At 42.9% G+C, this 23493-nt stretch overlaps 1 protein-coding gene across 2 annotated transcripts in view; it reads left to right on the forward strand.

The window, feature by feature from the left end:
- LOC138304101 (protein MTSS 1-like) overlaps nt 1–23493 on the forward strand; it is a 545913-nt gene that overhangs the window by 127829 nt on the left and 394591 nt on the right. For both annotated transcript variants that reach the window (XM_069243840.1, XM_069243841.1), the window contains exon 3: nt 1740–1813. In XM_069243840.1, the coding sequence (XP_069099941.1) occupies nt 1740–1813 (74 nt within the window). The remainder of the gene's footprint in view (nt 1–1739; nt 1814–23493) is intronic.

Consider the following 23493-nt stretch of genomic DNA (forward strand, 5'->3'; position numbering starts at 1 on the left):
ACCGGCCAACTACTGAAAACATACGAGACTCCATGTTTTCAGCCTGGTTTCTACACTACTTTATCTTTTTATTTTCCACACAGCGCAATTGGTTTTTTTTTTTCTATCAATTTATGTGGCAAGAATGGTCTGGTTAGGCGTTTACAACGCTAGTAGCTCTAACTCGAGCAAATGTGAGACCCATTGCATTGCAAATCTTGTTCTTTCATGCGTTTCATAATCTCCACGCTTTATACAAGTACTTGCAGGCACTTAATTTAGAATGTATATGCAGCCATTCTGTAGCAAATCAAAGCATATTGTTGATCTCTCCATATCAGTTGATATAAAACATAGTTTTGTTTTAAATTCAGTCGCAGACACAATAAATTCTTTCAGTGTCTCATATTGGAAGGCTTCTCTGTTGGAAGACTTTTCTGATGACCTCCAATAGTTCTGATTAAGTTATGCTGAAACAGAGAAACTGATTTCATCATATGCTAACTGGGAGTTGGTTCACATGTTCCAGCCCTTCCTCTAAATGTATCAAAAAGGGGATTCTTTTCGCTCTGCTAAACCCTTTATATCCGTAACCCGTGCTGTATGTTGTCATCTTATGGAGCCTTTAGAATTTTCCACAACCATATGTGTACCAACATAACGTCAGCTCCACCCTACAGCAGAACAGTGGTGCTGCCAAGAAAGTTATTTATCAAGCAGGACTTTTTCTAATTCCCGGAAATTCCGTTGGTTTGAACATTGTCTAATAAACCCTTCCTGGAAACCCGAGTATTCTCTTCTGCACAGTACAGAACTAACTTTTTAAAGATTAAATAAATGGTTCAAATGGGAATGCCATTCAAAAAATTGTCAGTGCTATCGTGGTAATCTCAGCAGTCAGAAGTGTAAATATACAACCAATGGGTTACTGATTCATGCATGCATATCTTGGATCATATTTTTGTGTCTGCCTGCTTGTGACATCAGAAGTAACCCGTGATGAATTTATTCCCTTCCAGTTGTGATGTAAAAACTCGAATGAAATTTGAAATTCGTGCAAAGGTTTTCAAATGCTCTCTCCAAGAACAAAAGTAATTGCCATTGAGTTCAATAAAGCAAGCTGGCGTCTTTTTTTTGGATCCCTTTCATGTGCAGCTTCTTTCCGTGTCAATGTACTCATTAGCTTAGCGTGAAGCATTCATAGTCCACTGTTTAATTAGGCAACTCTGGAGTGTAGGACATGGGAACTCGAATCTTCACATAGGTTTGGTCCTCGCCCCTCTGCCACGTTTTCATACATCTTTGTGCCCCACCATTACATGTAATAGCGGCCTCAAGCTTTGAAAGTTACCTAGATCGGGGAGCTTTGAACGTACCTTCCATTTAAAGGGCTTGAAACCTGTGCCAGCCGCACAGTGTGTGGACATTGGTTCGGTTTACTGGGGCAGTTATGATACATTTTTGTTTCTGCATCATCTTTTTCACCAGAAAGATGGCGAATGACAGAAAACATTATGGGGCGGGGCCAAGGAGTGCGTGCAGAGGCTAGTAAATGCAAATGTTAAAAGGTACTGCCTGCAGCATAGTGATATTGCAAATTACTTTAGGTTTCCCCGACTGGCCCCGCGGCATAGGTAACGAGTTCCCTAGTGACTTGCAGTTGATTTATAATGTATGACTGTTTTATCCAGTGTATAATAATGCTTATTTCCAAAATATTGTATAGTAGTATTTTTCAGTTACTTTATTTTCTATTTCAGGACGACAACAATGGTTACCGGTTCCTTTTTGGATGCTTTCCAGAAAATTGCTGATATGGCCATCAACACCAGAGGTAATACTTATCTTGTGATGCAAGAATTAATAGTTATGTTCACTACAACTGCTCAGTGAAAGCTAAAACAGCAAATAAAGTGTGCGCCCGCCAAATTCCCGTTGTTAAGGGCTACATTGTCCAGTTTATGGGTTTGCCTTAGATGCATGAAATTCAGGGAAAGATCTGTTGTAGGATATATTAACACTAACCGTGTTTGCAAGTGGATAGTCAGACAGGATACTGTGCTGACCCTACATTGTACCACGAGTTCAAGGTTCCGGGAAGCGAGGTTAGTTAGTACAGACATTTATTAAAAGACACCTAGCAGTATTGGTGCCCTTCTTTCTAATTATTTGGTTTTACGAGATTGACTTGAAGTTGCGTGCCCAGAGTTCCCACTAATATTGTGCAGCAGCTTGTGTGTGTCAAGTGCTGCTTCCCAAATGTTTGTTGACAGTTTTAGATGTCACAAAGTATATCTTGCAAGTACACTGCAAATTTACAGTCGTGCTTTTCAGAAATGACCACGTTGTACTGTTTGTCACACACTCTCTTTACAATTTGTCCTTCTTCTTATGTAACGTATGTTACGCCCTTAAAATTCGTAAGATTTTCTAAAATATGTAATGAAGGAGAAATTGCCCTATGGACATAAATGTGTTTTTTTGTTTATTGATGGGGTACAAAAACATGCATCCACAGTTTGTATATTTAAACAGATCATTAATTCAGCAGTGCGGCAGCAGCTGTTTTATCAGCTACTTAATATTCTATTTTATTGCGGTTCACGCTTGTTGACTTAAAAAATTCGATTAAAGTCTTGATTCGAGATTATTTATAGTCATTACATTTTAACAAATTATGGCAGGTTGGAAGTCCACAGGCTGGATATGCTTGCACATATCATTTCACCATGAAGTAGTCACTGGGCACTCATGTTTCTTTTCAAAGTATAATGTTTTATACCCATCCAAAGCAAACAGTTGTCCACTTCAGATATATACAGGGAGTGCAGAATTATTAGGCAAATGAGTATTTTGACCACATCATCCTCTTTATGCATGTTGTCTTACTCCAAGCTGTATAGGCTCGAAAGCCTACTACCAATTAAGCATATTAGGTGATGTGCATCTCTGTAATGAGAAGGGGTGTGGTCTAATGACATCAACACCCTATATCAGGTGTGCATAATTATTAGGCAACTTCCTTTCCTTTGGCAAAATGGGTCAAAAGAAGGACTTGACAGGCTCAGAAAAGTCAAAAATAGTGAGATATCTTGCAGAGGGATGCAGCACTCTTAAAATTGCAAAGCTTCTGAAGCGTGATCATCGAACAATCAAGCGTTTCATTCAAAATAGTCAACAGGGTCGCAAGAAGCGTGTGGAAAAACCAATGCGCAAATTAACTGCCCATGAACTGAGAAAAGTCAAGCGTGCAGCTGCCACGATGCCACTTGCCACCAGCTTGGCCATATTTCAGAGCTGCAGCATCACTGGAGTGCCCAAAAGCACAAGGTGTGCAATACTCAGAGACATGGCCAAGGTAAGAAAGGATGAAAGACGACCACCACTGAACAAGACACACAAGCTGAAACGTCAAGACTGGGCCAAGAAATATCTCAAGACTGATTTTTCTAAGGTTTTATGGACTGATGAAATGAGAGTGAGTCTTGATGGGTCAGATGGATGGGCCCGTGGCTGGATTGGTAAAGGGCAGAGAGCTCCAGTCCGACTCATACGCCAGCAAGGTGGAGGTGGAGTACTGGTTTGGGCTGGTATCATCAAAGATGAGCTTGTGGGGCCTTTTCGGGTTGAGGATGGAGTCAAGCTCAACTCCCAGTCCTACTGCCAGTTCCTGGAAGACACCTTCTTCAAGCAGTGGTACAGGAAGAAGTCTGCATCCTTCAAGAAAAACATGATTTTCATGCAGGACAATGCTCCATCACACGCGTCCAAGTACTCCACAGCGTGGCTGGCAAGAAAGGGTATAAAAGAAGGAAATCTAATGACATGGCCTCCTTGTTCACCTGATCTGAACCCCATTGAGAACCTGTGGTCCATCATCAAATGTGAGATTTACAAGGAGGGAAAACAGTACACCTCTCTGAACAGTGTCTGGGAGGCTGTGGTTGCTGCTGCACGCAATGTTGATGGTGAACAGATCAAAACACTGACAGAATCCATGGATGGCAGGCTTTTGAGTGTCCTTGCAAAGATAGGTGGCTATATTGGTCACTGATTTGTTTTTGTTTTGTTTTTGAATGTCAGAAATGTATATTTGTGAATGTTGAGATGTTATATTGGTTTCACTGGTAATGATAAATAATTGAAATGGGTATATATTTTTTTTTGTTAAGTTGCCTAATAATTATGCACAGTGATAGTCACCTGCACACACAGATATCCCCCTAACATAGCTAAAACTAAAAACAAACTAAAAACTACTTCCAAAAATATTCAGTTTTGATATTAATGAGTTTTTTGGGTTCATTGAGAACATGGTTGTTGTTCAATAATAAAATTAATCCTCAAAAATACAACTTGCCTAATAATTCTGCACTCCCTGTGTGTATATATATATATATATATATATATATATATATATATGTGTGTGTGTACGATTGAAATACTCAGGCTTAATTAAACGGATTAAATTACAAATTTTGTAAATATCTTATAGATGAGACCACATCTCTCATCAGCCTTACTACTTTAACAAAGACGATGAATGTAGTATAATACATTGGCATGAATTTTGTTGTTTCATTGCATTTCACTTTTACTTATTCAATGGTATAAATATTGTGAGGGCATATAATTTCCTGTGGTGTGCATGTTATAGTTTTCGTGGTGAGTGATAACTGTTTCATGGACTGTTTGAAATCATAAATGTTTCAATTCGTAACCATAACTGCACCTTAACTATGTATTTTAGTTGGATTTTTCAGTTTTTTTTTTTACTGAGGTGGCTTAACCAACATTAACCATAACTTCAGTTTTACTATTTTTTGTTTTTCTTTGAATTTTAGTTTAAAAAAAAAAAATCATATATAACAGCCAAATGTTCACTGCACCCAGCCCTCCGCGGGTGGCCTTCCCAAGCAGTACACAGCTTCTAGCCTTCAGGCAGGAGACAGTTGGGTGCCAGGACCTGCGCCCAATGTTCCACTGATGGTCAATACTCACAACTTGAAGACCGTGCATAGCGGGTTTAGACCACAGTGCCTGCCACTCAACACTCCATGGACGGGCAATCCCAGCTGCGCTCGACCCTAAGCAGTACTCCGTGAGGAGTTGGCTGCTGGGCCTCGAGTTTTTCCAGTTTTTGTTTTCCAATATTTGCAAATCCCATGCTTTCTTTGCAAATTGGGAGGGACAAAAAGGCATGTGGGGAGCCAGTGAAAGTCACTGAACCGCAAAACCTGCTTAGGATTTTTAACTCTTAGGATAGCGATTTTTTTTTTTTTTTTTTTTTTAATACCCGGGGCTTACTTTAAGGCACGTCCATGTTACTCTGGAGGGCCAGAATAAGTTCATCCTGCCCCCTTTTGCCCTTTTTAGGTTGAGCATGCAAGCACTTTTTGAACTGTTGTAAGTATTCTGTGGGCTTTTAACCATGTCCATCTCACGCCTCTCATTCGTAGGCTTGCCTTTCAAAAATCCCTTGATGTCACTGGTAAATGCTTTGTTTGTCCCGTATAGGGGCGGTTTTGTACTGCCCTCCAGACTGACCATGTTACATGGATTATTGTACGATTGCCGATATACTTCAGCATGGCCAAACTCTTTTTTTTAAATGTGTTTTCTTTTGTCTCTCCCCTTCGTGCTCCATGGCGCTGATAGCGCTCACAGCGTAGAACAGCAGCGCGAACTCCAATGCAAGCATTCTTTTACAAAACATTGTTGCCCACAACTCAGCCTGTGGTGGTCCTAGGACAACGGGACCACCACCAAAACGTTCAGCAAGACGCACTCTTTCTGTCCATGTCAGCTCTGGGTCCCCACCCTAGGTTATTGGCGACCCCAAAATAATAACCCCCTCCACCATTCAGTTGTATTTTTAAGCTCTCTCATGGCTGGAACTTTTGTTCTTCAGAGTAGTTAATGTTTTAGTGGCCGTGTTTGTTTGTAATCTCATTGCTGCAGGCTTGGCAGCCCTGAAAATGTGTAATGCAGTATGTCCTCTAGGGGCTAAATATATGCTTGCACTGCATAATTTTTCTGCCATTCTGTTTTCATGTGGGTATGCTCTCTAGGAGCTAACTATATGGTTAGATGACCTTGTTTCTTAGAAATGCTGTTTTTATTGTGGGGTCCTTTAGGGGATGTTCTGAGCATTACAGTCAACATACTACAATATTTGCAGCACTCTGAAACCTGACCCATAATACTTTGCAAGTCATTCCTTTTACAAAACATTTTTGCTCTTAACTCAGTCTGTGGTGGTCCTGGGACAATGGGACCACCTTCAAAACGTGTTTATCACAACTTGTTCTTTCTATCTAGAACATCACTGGGCCCCAACCTAGGTTAGTTGGGACCCCAAAATAATAACCTATCCCACTATTCAGTGTATTTGTAAGCAGTAAGCTCTCTTTATGGCTGGAGCCTTTGTTTTGCACCTGAAGTAGTTTGTGTTTTAAGGGTCTTGTTTGAAAAATATTCCAATAGACCTACTTCCCCTTGAGTCATATGCAGAGCCACTGAAATTATGTGGCAGAAAGGACCAAAATATACGACATGGTTGAACAATTAATGTGACAAATGAAGCCCAGTTGCAAATTTACAGTGCTGATAGCTCCAACTCAAGTAAATGCAAGACCTATTGCATTGCAAATGCTTGTTCTTTTTATTTCTCTCTTCCCCATCTCAGTTTGACTGATCTTCACAAAACCTGCCACAAAGAAGTCCCAAAGTAGTGGATGGACTTTTATTTTTTGTGTGAAATGTCTGTGCAGATTAGTCAAAGAGCACCAGAGGTATTAAAAAAACAAAATATGCCATATATATGGCCTATATATTTACGCCTGCAATGAAAAGATAAAAAACACACCTCACCAGTCCCTGAGTGCCACCTCCTCATAACTACCACATACATTCCCACACACTCTGAAAACTCTAGTACCCTGCGCAGCTGGTAATGCAGCAAGAGAGATGAGGGCCTTCAACGGCTACACAGCAGTAGCAGGAAGCGCAGGCCTCACAGAAGCACACAATACACGGGAAAGAGAAAATGGACTAGAGTACCTATTGTGATGCTTGTCACCCCCAAGTTGCTTCACTGTGGTGGCTATCTTGGAGTGATGGGTTGGGTTTGCCATTCTACAGAACATCACACAAAGCACTTAAAAGATATTTCAAAAGATGTGTATAACTATTCTTAAAATTATGTAATGTAATACATTCCCATGTTTATCCAAGTGTCACATATGTTTATATTCAAATTAACAGTTTAATTTTGTATTCCATCGCTACAATGCTTTTCACTTACATTTGTTTAAAGTATATTTGTAACATTTCACATTTCAGGGTGTTTATACATTGTTCTTTTTCAATTCGAATGAGAAATAATATATTTCACTGTGCTGTAATAAAATGTTGTCCTTTTAAAATGGCCGTTGCTTTCTCATTCTTTTGTAGCATTACTTATGAGTGTGACAGAAATAATATGTTTTAGGACAATATGACCACAGCAATAACATTCAAAGTCAGTGTTCCGTATGACCAACATCATTTGGATGACATAGGTATTTTATTTACACCCAGTACGAGGAACACCACAAACAAAAACTGTGTGTTGTAGCAACTAGGACAAGCCTATGAAAACAAACACAGCCATGGTGCTCACATGGAAAGGTGTTACAAAACAAATAACAGGGGCCAGATGTATGTAAGACTTGCAATGCCATCTCATCTAAAATTGCATTGATATCAGGTCTGAAACAGGGCTGGCCTCGCAACAAAAGGGAGCACTTGAGTGGGGGCCTGCTTTTGGCCCCGGGGGGACTGGTGAGTGTGTGTTGCCCTGGGGGGACTGGTAAGTGTTGAAACCAAACCAGATGAACACAGTACTTGGGCCTTGGGATGTTGATAACAACAAACATACGAGGAACAAGCATTGGTAAATGGAAGAAAATAGTTTGACAGCCAGTAGAAACGGAGGACTAGTAAGTGGCAAACACAGGAACTAATGAAAGAAAGGAAAGCAAGGGGGCAGGATCTAAGCCCCTTTTAAGATTTATATGAAGTACAATAGATTTCACAAGCACAGCACAAGCTCTGTGCAGGCGAAACCTATTTCCGTGATACAAGCTGTGGAATGATAAGTCATCCAATCAAAAGAAAGTAAAGAATCTAGTATTTAACAGAGGGACAAATACAAGGAGACAAAGAAAAGTTAACTAGTAAAAAGTAAGCAAATGAGATTGACAGGAAAGCCGACTAATGATGGACAGTAGGCTGAACCAAACTCCACTGTAAGTATTTGTATGGTACACAATAGGTCTTTGTCTGTCAGGAAGCAGCTACCTGAATGTAAGCTGTGGAAGGATACAAATCATCCAGCCATAAGGATGGTAATGGAGCTGTGCTTCAGGGAAGGAACAAACACAGGATGAGGAAGACAAGCCATTGAATAAGAAGCAAGCAAAGGATATTGACGAAAAAGCCAGCAAAGGGGCCGATCAAGGCCCACTGTAAGCATTGGCATTGTACACAATAGGTCTTTTAACAGCTGCCGCCCCTAAGTGATAAATAAAAACAGTTTTAATGTACAGTACAATAGTCTAATGAGCAAAAATTGAACTTTTTTCACTATAATGTGTTGCTTATTTATAGACCAGCATATTTATTAATATTTCTTAGTAACTATATTTGTTAAAATTATATCTGTGGTTCAGAGCACGGAGTGACCAGAAACGTGGCTGTGGACTGCAAGGCAAGCGCCTGGAGAAAAAGGAGGGTTTCAGTAAGATATTAATTCTCAGGGAGGGCCTTTCAAAAGACCCTTTAGTCATTTTTTCCTTTGCCAGCTGTTGAACCTAGTTGTCCATCCTAAAAATAGCACGAGCGAAATTGCGATCCAGAATGACTGCTCATTCATCATTATATGAGAGAAACCACTACGAACTGTACAAAAAACAGTCACCCAAGAATAGGCAAGAGGTTTTTACGCTTCCATTGAAATTATCTCTGCACTGCAGAGCAAGATTTTAGGTTTGACAGTCCACGATCTGTTTTTTTCCTCATGGTGCCTGTCAAGTCCTGTCAGAGAATTTTAAAGCAAGCTGTCTACCACACAGTGTGTGAGCATTCCAGGCTTTGGTAGCCCCTCGATAGAAGTTCTGTACTTAATATCTGCCCACATAGAACTTTCACGCATATCTTTCTAAAATATAAAGGCATCATTAATGTTTCAGTGTGGCAATTGCTGTGGCCCCGTTTTTCTCCTTCTAAGAACTGTGCTTATAAGATGACCGATGAACCTTAACTCGGTTCGTTTCATAGGCCTCATCCATTCCAGTCCTCCATCAGCTATATTCAGGGTCACTGGAATTATGCGACAGAGGGGTACCAAATTATGCGGCTTGGGTGACTAAATTATGCAGCAAGAAATACCAAATCATGTGGAGTAATATTTCTGGTAATTTTTCATTATTTTGACAATTGTTACACCGTCTGGGCAAAACTTTCGCCTAAGTAATACCAGCTTAACACCCAAAGTCAGAAATGAACAAATGAAATGTGACCAAGCACTTTGAGAAGGGTCTTCCAATGCATGGTAAAACGTGTCACCATGTGTATTGTAATTTTATTTAAATTACAGAATAGCTTTTAATCCTTTTTTGTACTTCTAAAGGTTTTATTTTTGAAAATCTTGTTATTGAACAACAGCTCAGTATACATCTGAGACAAATGATGAATCAATTGTAAAATTGGTATCACAGGGTAAGAAATAAATCTGGCATGGAAATTATCAATGATGTGAAGAGAACCATCAACAATTACTCTGTGTACCATAACACCCAGGACACGAGTCACCTCCCCTACCCCTAAATCCCATTAGATACATGCACCTCTGCGTCCCAGGATCAGCCTTTATATGTTTGCCAAACATTCCAGATCTTTTCCCATTTCCAAGGGCAACTTCTGCTCTGATACACAGTCAAGGTCATTTCCCAGTCTTAGAATCGCGGTGGTCTGTGTGCACCCCAGGCCCTCACCGTATTATGCTTAGCCACTACGCTGCCAAAATCGACCAGATTTCCTGACACCTGGGCCACACCTTTTCACCTGTTGTATGTACGAGATGCCATCTGGCTTCCATCGGGACAGTTAGTCTAATTACCAGAACCATAATCTGTCCACCCCTCTTCAGTAATATTGGATGACTGGGCAGTCCCAAAGTATATGGGAAAAGGAGCCCGCCAAACCACACCCCCTGGCGCAAAGGTCAGATTTGCATTTACCCAGTTGGCGCAGTGGCTTTCTAGAATAGTACGACCTATGTAGTATTCCCAACTGGACCAAGTAAAAGTGAGATCAGATGGCCAATTCCTGAGGGCTGCGCACTGCTTCGACCCAATTCTCGTCCTCAGTAAGCCCAAGGTCCCCCTCCCATGCCTCCTGCGGGGCCCTAAGAGGGTCTGGGGAGTTGTTCATCAATTTTCTATACGTCAGTGACACTGCCTTTTATTGCATGGGGTCCAAGAGGAGGCAGCACTCCAGAGGTGCTGCCTCTGACAATTATTCCCCCTCGTGGATGTGGCGTCTCAATGCGTTGCCCAGTTGAAGGTATCCAAAGTGCTCTGTGTCCTTCATTACATATTCCTGCTGCAGCACCTCAAATGGTATAAGTGCCTGGTCCCCCAGGTATTCAGTGCCAATCAGTTCCCATTTGGTAAACTCTTCCTGGTTCCGAATGTCCTTTTGCACATCACTATCCCAAAGGGAAGTCCTGTATGTCAGTGTACCTTCCCAGCATAAAAATCTGGTTGCTTTCCTCCACGCTCTCACTATTGCCTGGGTGTTGTTTGGCAGTTTGCGCGCACACTCTTTCGTATACAGCAATGGTGGGTAGTCTCACCGATCCATTGTCTTTCTCCATCCGATAAGCTGGTTCAGCCCTGTCTGCAAATACCCAGTCATTCACCACTATTAACTGGAATGCCCAATATTATTTGTGCACATCCGGGACCGCCAGTCTGCCTTCATAGACCCTCCCCCTTTGTAGCTTGACAAGTGCTAATTGGGAGCGGCACCCTTTTTAAAGAAGCTGGTGGCGTTTGTGATCCACCTCTCAAAAATTCAGAGGGTATTTTGTTTGGTGTGTTCTGTAACTCGTATAACAGATGCAAGGGGGCCATTATCTTGAAGAGGATAGCCCTACCAATGAAGGACACTGGTTGCTCTTGCCAGTAGGCCACATCACCCCGGAGGCGTTCCAAGAGAAGGGAGTAAATTCCTATTCATAAACTCCATAGCATCCAGCGTTATGTATATGCCCAGATATTGGAACCTCCCCCCGAACCACAGGGGCAACACATCTCCACGGTAGCTGAGGTGTACTCCCTACAAGAGACTTGTTCCAATTAGTTTGGTGGCCTGAGAAATCCCCAAATATAGAAAAGATATGCAGAATCTTGTCGATTGTAAGATGAGGCTGCATTGCTTACAGCAGGATATTGTCTGTATAACAGAAATTCCATCGTCCCGGTCCCCACGCCCGCTGATACCTCGAATGAGGGTGTCTTGATGAACCCACACTGCCAGTGGCTCAAACGTGAGTACAAGTATCATCGGGGATAGCAGACATCACTGTCTCATGCCCCTACGGAGGGGGAGCAATCTGGACATTGGCTTGCACCCACGCCTTCGGCACCTGGTAGAGGCGTCTGGCCCATCCACAGGATCTGGGTCCAAATCCCAATCTAGAGAGCACTGCAAATAGGTATTTCGATTCAATACTGTTGAATGCCATTTGTGCATCCAGCAATAGCAGTGCAGATCATTCAGCCCGGGGGACCGCAGTTGAGCATAGCACCCCGGATAGTCGCCGTAGGTTTAATCGTGTTCCCCTATGTGGCATAAAGCAGGACTGATCAGGATGTATTATTGTAGTAATTATATTGCACAGGCGGGTCGCTAGGGCTTTCGCTAAGACCTTTTCCTTTAGGTTTATGAGCAATATGGGTTGGTATTACCCATAGTCAGCCAGCGGTTTACTTGGCTTGGCTTTGACCACGGTGGTGGCCATTTCCTGATCCTCAGGCAGGCAGCCCTCCTCCCTGGCTGCCTGGAACATATCTTACATTGGTCTTGCCACTTTGTGTGCCACACATTTATAAAGTTCACACGGAAGGCAATTAGGCCTGCCTCTTTATCAGATTATAAGTCCTGAATAGCTCTCTGTATTTCTTCTACCATAAGGTCTTGGTCTGATGCCTCCCTATCAGCATAGGGGAGTATTAAGAGGGAGATGTCCTTGAGAAGATCAGCACAGTTGTCTATCCATTTAGTAGTCATAGTGTCATAATGCCAGCCCCAGTCGTATGCATTATCCCATTGGTGTTCTGAATTTCTAGGACCCAGTTCTGTCCCCTATTAATTTACTGGCCTTATCCCCCACATCATATAGTCATCGCTGGGTCATCAGCGCCCATTCCCGAGCCTTATTCTCAGCGAATTCTCTCAACTCATTTTGTCTATGGAGTACACTAGTGCCAACAGCCCCCACCATCCCATGAAGGCCTCTAAAGTGGTAATCTCACTTTCCAACCGTTCAGTGTGTAGCTTCTGGTCCATCCTTTCTCTATTTTTGTCCTTGAAAGTCTTTGTCCCTCAGAAACCAGAGGTCATCTTAGTGGGGTGAGGGGGGTGGGGGGGTTTGAATCCCGGTGGGGCCATACAGTAGCACCTCAACCAGGGAATAGTCCGAAATAACTCGTGCTTTGTTTGTTGCATCTCTAAATTGGCCGGTACGGGTGTGATGGTTGAAGAGATAATATAGACAGGAGTGACTGACTACTATGGGCCGCAGGAATGTGCATGAATTGGCTTAAGGTCAGATTATGTTCCCTCCATAGGTCAACCAAACCCTTTTTGTCCAGAAAAGCCTGGAGGGGCTGAGATCACCACAATCGATACAGAGCGATTCTCTGTACATCCCAAAGTCCACGCCAGCATTCATTTCCCCCTGAGGACTTGGACTTCGGGTGGTAGTTCCAATAGCACAGCACTAAGTAAAGGAAGAGTTGAAATGTAAGGTCACCCTGCTTAAACACACACCCTTTTTATTTGATGGCTGACTATACATGAATAAGTAGCCTCTATTTTAGGGATTTTTTTCCAAGTATTGGGGACGCCCCAATGTTCACACACACTCCTGGGGCTAGGGAAAGCAAGCAATAGCACAATTTCATCACAGGTTATTTTAAGAGAATAACGTAGAATACTCATAAAATGCAATTGCTTGTTCACTGCACAGTCATTTTTGTAATACTGTATAACATTTTTATATGTTTAGGAAAAAGTAAAAATCATACTGAAAGGCTATGCAAGAAACTTGTCTCTTGAAGTCCCATTTCCCTAAAACGTGATAAGAATTCCTCTTCCTTCAGCCCAGACATTTAGTGCATAATCTTAAATGCTTCCTTATTCTTTTTCTATGCACTGGGCTCTGTTGCTCTCTATTGAGGTTGTTCAATATAGTTTCCAAAAAACACATGCACACATACTGCTGTATGACCTAGAGTGTGTAGTAAATGTATTTTTCTGATAGATACTTCTGATTTGCAGATGCCTCACATTTAGACTGTTCCACATGTGAAACCCTGGATCTGGATGTTTTCACAGCAATGATCCTGCACCACTAGGTGGCATCATGTGGCTCCACACTGAACTTCTTTGGCCCCAGAATTGACAGAGCAGGTCTGCATATAGTTGCCACCCCTGCACGATGATGTCCGTTCTTTCGTTTCCGCACCTTCAGTCACGGATCAGGAGCTCCACGCCCTTTTGTTTGGATGAGAAAATTGTTCCAAAATCTTTTCTAGTATGTAAGGTACCAATGTTCACACCTTAGTCTACAGTTTTCAAACCATACCACAACTGTTGGCAACAGTTGTCGGTGATGGACCCACATGAGGTGTGCCTTTTGGTATTTGGGTATAGGGCAGGACTCCAAAAAGTGCGATCCAGAACCACAAAGTGATGACATATGTCTCACAACACAAAAAGAGGTCACAGACCTTGTGTAAGTCCAGCTCCTGATCCAAGTGGAGTATGTGGAATCGTTCCCACTATTGCAACAGGTCCTCTTCGCGGTTGAAGTAGTCTGGTAAGTCGAAGTCCAAATCTAAGAAGAAGCATAAGAAGTTTACCTCATCCTGCAACTCTGTCGAGAGAGAAGTTGGGAGGATGTGAAGGTGCCAATCACTTCCCTCTGGCTCACCTTCGGGCCCCAAAAATCAACAGAAGCCTTCAGTCTGGTTACTGCCAGCACATCCATCCTCAGCAAAATCTGTGCCCCTTGAACCTGACTGGTTCTGCATGGGCTTCAAAGCCAACTTGCATTTCATCTCCAAGATTTGTACCTGTCCCTTGTCCACTGACCCCATACCTAACTTCACCAGAGATTGAGCCTCGCTGACTCCAGTGTTCAATCTTGAACTAAATCCACTTCAAATCCAACTGAGGTAGCGCCTTGATGCCACTCTAACACCTGATCCACGTATGCTATAGTTCAGACAAAACACTTCCTTTTCCACAATGCCTCCTACAGAGGCTTGTTAGCATTTTTGTTTGATTCTGATAAATGTTACAATGATGATGACGATGATGGAGATGGTTTACTCCCGCACTATGAAGATGGTGGTATGTATATGGATTTGCAGGAGGCTAGTGGCCAGTGGCCTGGGTACCTCTGCTGACACAGAGTTGGTGTTTCCCTTTTGACCCAAATAGAGGAGAGTTCATCATTCGAGTTTGTGATTAAATGTGAAGCCGAGTTCCTGGACCTACAGCTGCTTTCAGTGGAAGTCAAAGCAGATGCCCTTACTGAGGCTTTACACCCTAGACCAGCCTCCTCTGAGGCCTTACTTCTATTTATTGGAGCACTTACACACACTGGTATTTGGGCGAAGCCTTGCTTTTGCCTGCCAATGAACAGGCAAGTAGCCAGTTGCCACAGACCGGCATGAGCGGCCTGGACTTTCTTATGCAGCAGCCAACTCCTGAGTGCTTGGTGGTCCAGGCTTCCACCAGCAAAGTGAAACCTAATGTGTTCGCCATGCTCCCTTTAGGCAGGAGGTCAAAAACGATTAAAGCGTTTGGGAAGCGGATGTTCTGTTCTGCTAGGTTGGCTTTAAAGTTATTCAATGCAATGTGCATATTCGGCTGTTACACGCACACTCTCTGGGACATGGTCAGCTAGATTTTGCTGTCGCTTGAAGAAGAGTTTGAGGCCTCTTAGGCTCAAACCATTCAGGACAGTCAAAATTCAGCAAAATATGTAATTAGAGTGGCCTTAATACTACTGACTGCTCGGGCGTATGGTGGACACTAGTGTGATGGTCTGCCTCCATGCATAGATGTGAGCCACTGGCTCTTTTAGGGATATACTGGTGTCTCGAATGGATATACTTTTTGATGGGTCCCACCTCTGGCGAAAAGGCTGATTCTGCTCTTGAACGTGTTTAAGAATGCTGAGCAAAAACAAGTGTACACTGTTCCAAAGACAAAACTAGGGGGACACTAATGTTCAGGAGCAAGAGCCCTCACACATCCGAGAGGATGTCATGCTTCATCATTGGGTAGCTCCTTGTCAGACCGGCGCTGCAATGTCTGACGGGCTCCCCATAAAGGGGGCTCTTTGCCGGAGATCTTTATAGGTGGCTGCCTTAGTGGAGGACACTAGTATCACGGTCAGGCACTATTCCTAGCAGGAGAGTGACTCATAAAATTAGTTCCCAGTCCTAATAGAGTAAATACATTTAATAAATTGAAAGATAAGACTGGAACCAAGATTAAAAAACATAAGGAAAGTGTAATGTGAGAAATAATGCTCAACCACTTTCTACCTAATGTTGGAGCTGAGAAAATTATCGCAGGCTTCCTAAAACATGGTCAACATGTTTCGCGTACAGTGGTCTAACAAGATCCTATTACGCTTCTTCAGGACCAATTAATAACAAAACTTCTCCTGTCTATATGTTACAAAAAGTTTGCGTAATTTAATTCGTCAAACGAGAACATACAGTCACTTACATTGAAGTTCGCTGTTTGTCCAAAAAAAAAATTTGGTCGCCCATCCCTTGTTATGTGGGGAGCCCCTTGGGAAGTAGCATGCCGAAAGCGGTCACTATTCATATGTGCCAGCAATCCACCGGGTCACCTACCCTGGCGTGCTATCCCGCAATGTAAGTGACTGTATGTTCTCGTTTGACTAATTAAATTACGCAAACTTTTTGTGCAGGTCACAAGGGACACAGTTTTGTTCAGTCTCTGCCTTTGCTGCACCGGCCTCCAATCTCCTTTAGTTTGCCCTGTGGGAGGCAGGATCTGGCATTTCCCCTCCAGGGTGGCAGACCACAGCATCCTACACATGAGTCCTCAGGTTGGTTGAGCCGGGCTATGCCCTTCAATACCTTTCTGAACCATCTCAACTGCCTCCCACATTAGAGCATCTTTTAGAGGAGCACCTATCCATCTTGCTGCAGGATGTGCAGGCTCTGCTTGCCAAAGGAGCTATCAAGGAAGGTGCCAGCCTTGGATGTATGGATTGGTTGTTACTCCTTCTAGTTCCTCATGCCATGGAAGGACAGAGGCCTTTATCCTCTCTTAGATCTTTGCCCTCTGAATAACGAATTAAAAATGCTAACTCTGGCCCACGTTCTGTCTGCCCTAGATCCTGGCAGGAGGATCTCTTTCTTGGACCTGAAGGGCACATAATTCATGTGCCCATCCTGCCATCCCACAGAGTCAATGTTCAAGCTTGGTCAGGAGCATTTTCAGTTTTTCATGCTCCCATCCATCCTAAACAGCACAATGTGGGTGTTCACATAAATGATAGTGTTGGGCTTTGCACATATTCAGAGGATGCGGATACCAGTTATCTGCTGCTTCGCTGACTGACTGTGAAAGACTGGGTCACCTAAGTCAATCACAGACTACCTCAAGCTTCCTTTTATATGAGCAGTTCCGGGCCTTTCCTTCCTCATAATGAATTTGGGACATTCGGGCTATCACCCCGATGTTTCAGCCTTGCTCCTGGATCCTGATGAGACTATTTCTGATGCTTCTTATTCTGCTGCCCTCGTGCTTCCTGCTTGTCCACTTTGCAAGGTCACATATGCGGGCAATGCAATGTGATCTGAAGTCTCAGTAGGCCCAACACCAGGAAAACCTTTTGGATGTCATCCAGGTTTCAGAAGAGACTGCACGAGATCTGCAGTGGTGGCTGCTAGACCACAACCTGACTAACTTCAAATCCGTCTCCTTTCCCAAACTCAGATCTGATGGTGGTGATAGATGTGTCCCTGCTGGGCTAGGGAGGTCATGTGGGAGATGTGGATGCCAGAGGACTCTGGTCAAAGGTGCAACCCTTCCGCCACATAAATCTGTTGGATCTGCAGGTTATCCACCTGGTGTTGAATGTCCTAGGATGGTTGATGTAGGTTCTCACAGACAACACCACCCAGTGGATCTACAATAAGCAGGGCAGAGTGGGGTCCTGTGCCAAAAAGTGCGGCACCACTAGAATTGGCTAGGGCGTCTGGGCACCACCATGATTGTGAACCACTTGGCAGGATCTTTAAACACTATGGCACATGAGCTCAACTAGTAATGCGTGGCAGATCGCAAATGAAGTGTACACAGCACATGCATGAACTTTAGCACAGAACAAAGAGGTCAATAAATTTTGTGAATTTCTTTCCTAATGTGCCAGTGACAAAGATGGTGAAGATCAATTAAATGATCAGATAGCTAAACATTTTCATTTACAGTAAAACAATAAATTTGAGTAGTATCCAGGATATCTAAAACAGTACTGTTACCCTGAGATGATTTTTCAGAGGTCTTTTGTTTCCTTATAACATTACTTAGACAACCCCTTTTCCACAACCCTCTCAGTTTATACTCTTATTTCGACCAGAGTTATACAGTATTATCCGAATGAATTTCTGATGACAAACAAGGTGTGTGCCTCAGCGTATCAGAGGATCCTGTTAACAAATGTTCATTACATCTACGTGATCCTGTTACTGAGGCAGTTAGTAGTGACAGTAAAACCACTGTACTTGATCTTGTGATAGTAATTATCTATGGGGTACCAATAATCCTCAACCACATATTTTGCTGATGAGGAGTGTAGCTGAAGCCCAGTCACCTACTGCGTATGACCGGATCCACCAATGGGAATTCACCATGTACATGCCTTGGAACAAAATTTAGAATGTGTTATGGTAGACAGTATAAATAAAGGATTGAACATGCTAACAACTTAAGGTTCTTTTAATTTTCCTTGTAAATTTTGATTTCACGAAGTATGGTGAAGTACCCCTATATGTTAATGTAGGTTACGGAGCAATGTTCAAGATAATTGGTGCATTGTCTTGCATCTTCCTTAGGTGGTGTGTTGCTCTGGGTGCACAGAACAGAAGTGGGGGGTTGGACTGGCGATGTTGCGATACCATCCATTGACCTAAACCCAAGTTCCCCTTTCCCCTCATGGAACTGCATTCTTGTGCTCACCTTGAGTGTTCTGGAATAGCCGAAAGGCAACACATGATTTGGCGTTTTGCTGCATTGGCCATTGTGTGGATTGTTCGCTGCTGCAGCCTTCTCCATGCCGCAACCAGTCTAGCACAATCTCTGCTATTGCATCATTTGTTTGCATTTTGCAGCTCCTCTTGCTCCTGACCGTAACTGCCGTCATCATTCTTTGAGTGACTGCTCTGTCTGTGCAGGGTAGGTGGAAGGTGACTGGTCAAGTGCCTCATAGGGATCTCTGCTGATGAGCCTGGCTGTGAAACACACAGGCAGTGTTAATGGAACGGTGTTTACAGATTTTAAGTACACAGTTGCTTGTTTTACCCCGGTATGTGTAGTCTTTATTCTACAATGTAGTAGTTGTTCTGCTGAGTGGTTGGCAACAGAGAGGCTCTTTGCCATTGCATACAACTTTTCCACTACATAAGTTGTAACTATGACGCTGATTTAAAAGCAGAATGTGTCCATGTTTGTCTAAGATTTAAATTAGAAACTAAAAAAATAACTATTATTTAATTAGCCACCAGTGATGCCCTCTAACACATTTCAAAAGATGGTTATTCAGGTGTTTTCACATATCATCAGTGTAAAAAAAGAGCATTGTTAGTTGGGAAGGTTACGAATCCTTCACAAGTTATAAGTCTGTAACCTTGTGTCTACAGTGAACCAAGTACCCCTTTGTATACTAATCTCCCTCCGGGTAGCGGGCAGAGCAATCCAAATATAGTAATCTCAGCCAGCTGAAGGTTTACTTTGCGAAGGAACTTCAAGTGTGTCATTATGAGTTTCATGTTTGTTTATATTACAACTGCCCTTGTCAGTTGCAGCTCTGGTGCCTAGCCCTTAGATATCACATGGTTGTTGCTGAATAAACTTCTCCTAACTTTAGAAGCCTCATCTGCCTCTACGATTTATTCATAACCCTACGGCCTACTCGTGGTAGATGGTATGGGCTGGCACCAGAGTACCCCAGCACATTAGTTTACAATTAGATGAATAGTGGCAGGAGGAAATATCTGTGGTGACACTCCCCTAACAGTTCATACTCTTAGTGAGCCCTAATCTCTAAAATCACAACCCCCCACCCCCACAAATAGTAGACATGATATTTTGGGGTCAGCGTGTCACCACGTTAACGAAAGCAGAAATATGTCATAAACTAATTCAACACCATTAAAATCACTAATGATGTTACCTTGTACAGTGACACTCATTAAGGCATGTAATGACCTATTTTTAACTTTGATATTGTCAATTAAGCATTTTTAAGCATTTCCGTGACCTTCATTACAACCTGTAATGATTCATTGTTAACTTTGTGATAGTCAAGTAAACTGTTTCAATATCTGTCATTAAAACGTATAATGATATATGGTTAACTTTGTCGTTCCTCATAAATCATTTTAATTTCACCAACGAAAGAAAATATGCTAATTTTGGGGTACTTCAGAGGCTTCTGGTGCACTCCTTTTCCCAGCGGATCGCCCTCTGGGGCTTATGGAGCAGTGTCCATGTTTCTGTTTTTTCTTTCTTTTCTGTGCACAATGCATCTGACGGCATGGAGCATGCATCCTCTTTCCTCCCATCCAAGCTTCAGAACCAACGGGGGGAATAACACACTAATTCTTCTCGCTCGCCTCCATGGAGCAGTGAATGCAGGTTCTGCTGTCTGGATGTGCCTTCCTCCAGTCAAAGGCACTGGGTGGACTACAGAAGCACCCTACTTCCTCCTAGGGCTTTTGCCTGCCTCAGTAGTCTCTGGGATTTTCTCAGAAGTTATCTTGAAGATGAGGGACCCTCTGGATGTAGTGCAAAAGAACATGGTCGCTCTCATCTTGTTGGTTGGTTCTTTCTGGCGCAGCATTGTGTTCTTCCCTTGGAACAAAGAGCTGTATTGGGAACAAGGCCCCATGCATGCCCCACTCCACGATTGCATTGTACTTGGGCTGACCACGGGGGTCTTGGCCCTCCCCGGGATCACCCTTGGAATTGTGGGCGGATGTTACTCATATTGTCAAAAGCGGTCCGCTGGGAGACCACACTTCATCTGGAATTTCCTTGGCCTCCTTTTGGTTGATTTGGAGGGGCTAAAGTGTGCTTTGCTCCTGAAGGCTAGTTGTAGCACTGGGAGCATACAATTCACGTCTTCCGGCCTCTAAATAGTTATAGTCCTTGGGGAGCTTGGTTTTCCCAGGTCTCACTGGCCTGTCTACTGTCTGGCTGCCTAGCACGTCTCCAAGGTCTGGGGTCTTCTGCAGCACCAGCCCCCAGGTTGAGAGGTAGAGTGGTAATGAACAGTTACAGAAGCCAGGAACCTCTTTGTAGTCTGGGGTGACCCATCATCACTTCACCCATGCCCAACCCTCCTACACAGAATTTTCCAAGATGATACCATCAAATGGTCTATTGAAAGACCTTTTTTGAGAGCCTAAGCCCTGCCCCTCACTACCACAGCTGCCTGGTCCCTTCCCTCCAAAGCATCAGAGGATAGCTCCTCTTGTGACTCGCTCCAGTGGTCTGGCAACCCTCCTTTGTTTCTGGTGCAAAATGAGAAATAAGGATCACATGAATATTCTGTACCACTCCGTTTCCTACCCATGGGGCAGGACTAATTACTGGCTAATGGCCCTATTGTGTGGGGAAGTATTGGATCCTCCAGCTGGCCAGCAAAGTAATTACCTTGGCCCAGCAGAGTGATCCGAAGGCCCAAATATAGTTAAGAGCTTAGACAAAGAAAACTGATAAATGTTCACGAGCCACAAGGAGTGCAAATATGTGGAAATGAATAATATATCCGCATCCTACATCATATTTAATCATAATGGTGAGTCAGACGAGCCTCTACGCTGAACCTATAGGTAGGTGCAGCTTTTACAGTGTAGAACACATTGAAGCGCACACACACTTTTCAGTAATCACCACAGATGTACATGTTCACATCTCAATGTCCACTAATATCGTAAGGCCTGCTGAGGTCATATCCCTGAAGGGTCCCTTCCCTGACAGACTACCTGTGCGCAGATACTGGGCTGAGCTAGACTGTAGTTTTACATGCTCGGTGCACAGACGTGTGTGCATGTGTTCATGTGGAACCATTTCAGAGCCACTTACTCTAGCTGTGCAGCACCGTTTGTTACCTTAAACGGTGGAGACTGGTGGTTAGCATCCCACTCCATTATTACAAAAGTTACAGTGAGTGAGACTCACTCCAGCAGAATTCCATGAAACAGGCAGTCTGGGAAAAAAAATCCAGGGTGGGGTTAAATGCATGGAACCCATTTTTCACTGTCCACGTTGACTGGAATCCAAATGAAATGTATATTGCAGTTAATGAATACACTTGTTTGAGGTTCTTATACTGTGATGTAAATGGGTGAAGCAATAAAAACATGTGGTAATAGCACATTAAATTGCTAAGATACAAACTCCAATAGCATTTGCAGAGGATATATTTTACTTATTAGTGGTTCATACAGAGCAAACCTCTGAAAATCTGTATACGTCCCGTCCAGATATCCCAGAATCCTTTGCATTCCATAGACCGCCTGCGTGTGCTTGTGTTATATTGGAAGTCCAGATGTTCTCTACTGAGACCACCTTACATTTCACTACCAGTTTACACTGTCCTCATAGTTGCTGGCCAAGACTAAGAATCATCAGGTGTAACTCCAGTCTGCAATCAGGAGGAAGGGGCTATTAAGTAGCCCTTCTTTTTTCTACAGGTGGCCTGCTGTAATTGTGCTCTGATCTTCATACCCTGTAATTATTGCATCCCGTTTAAATGTGCAGTGTTTGTAATGTTTTTTAGTGGGTGCACAAAAGTGTGTAATGAGCAGCAAAATTTGTGGCTGGTCAGAGCTGTGTCTTCTCTGTCGTTCCTTTTTTTTATAATGCCTTGACAGGGCAGCTCCCTGCAAACCTATTGTTACCAGTTTTTTAAAATATGCATAGAGAGAACTTTAACCTCTCATCTCATGCTATTGGCTGTTGCGTTTCATTCAGTTTCCTATGGCGTACTTGCATAACAATGCATAAAAGGCTATTGTACGTTTCAAAAGCACACAAAAGGAGCCCTGGCAAATTTTGTCAGACCAGCCCCCTTGGGGTGCATAGCAAGTGAGTCTGACCACTACGGTAGGACTTGGGGTTCTCCCCCCACACCCCAAAGACAATTTGGGGAAAATGGCTAAAACGGTGCATTCTACAACACATTTTTTTTATTATATATTCAATTTTATTAGTTTTTAAATCACAGTAAATGATTACCTTACACTGCGCCAGGATACAGCAATCTTTTTTGGGGCTCTTCACTGACTCCCTTACCATCACCCTCTAACAGTTGTTAGAATCTCTCCATAGCCCCTTTCACATATGTATTTAATTTGTTTTATAGGGCCTCTCTTACAGTGTAGGGTGTTGAAGCACTTTACATCACACACACATATAGAGGCAATGAATCATACATGTGTAAATCAGTGTATAGAAAATGTTACATAAGAAAAGGGGGACTACAAGATGTAGGATTCACATGTCATCCATACCGGTAGGCATTGTTTTATGTGCTTGGTCTTGGGAAGCATAAACTCAGGATTCAGAACGTAACGCAGTTGACTTCACTGATAACATTTTATTTTTACGCAAACAAACCCCTCTTAGCAAAATTAGGATAATCAAAGACCAGGGGAAAAACATAATTTTACAGCCTGAACCAGGCAATTTGCATGGAGCTTCTTGCTGGCAATTCTTATCTCACTGTGCTAGATTATGATTGTAACTTATGAACTGCACAGTAAAAAAACGATCTCTGAACAAAAGCAGTATCCTACTGAGCTATGCACGTAAAATACTGTTCTTTGCTCTGCATTGTACATGTTTTAAGCAGCGGGCATATTAACTCTCTGTGCTACCTTAGATGAGTCAAAACTGCCA

This window comes from Pleurodeles waltl, chromosome 7 (assembly GCF_031143425.1).
Source record: "Pleurodeles waltl isolate 20211129_DDA chromosome 7, aPleWal1.hap1.20221129, whole genome shotgun sequence".
NCBI classification, from domain to species: Eukaryota; Metazoa; Chordata; class Amphibia; order Caudata; family Salamandridae; genus Pleurodeles; species Pleurodeles waltl.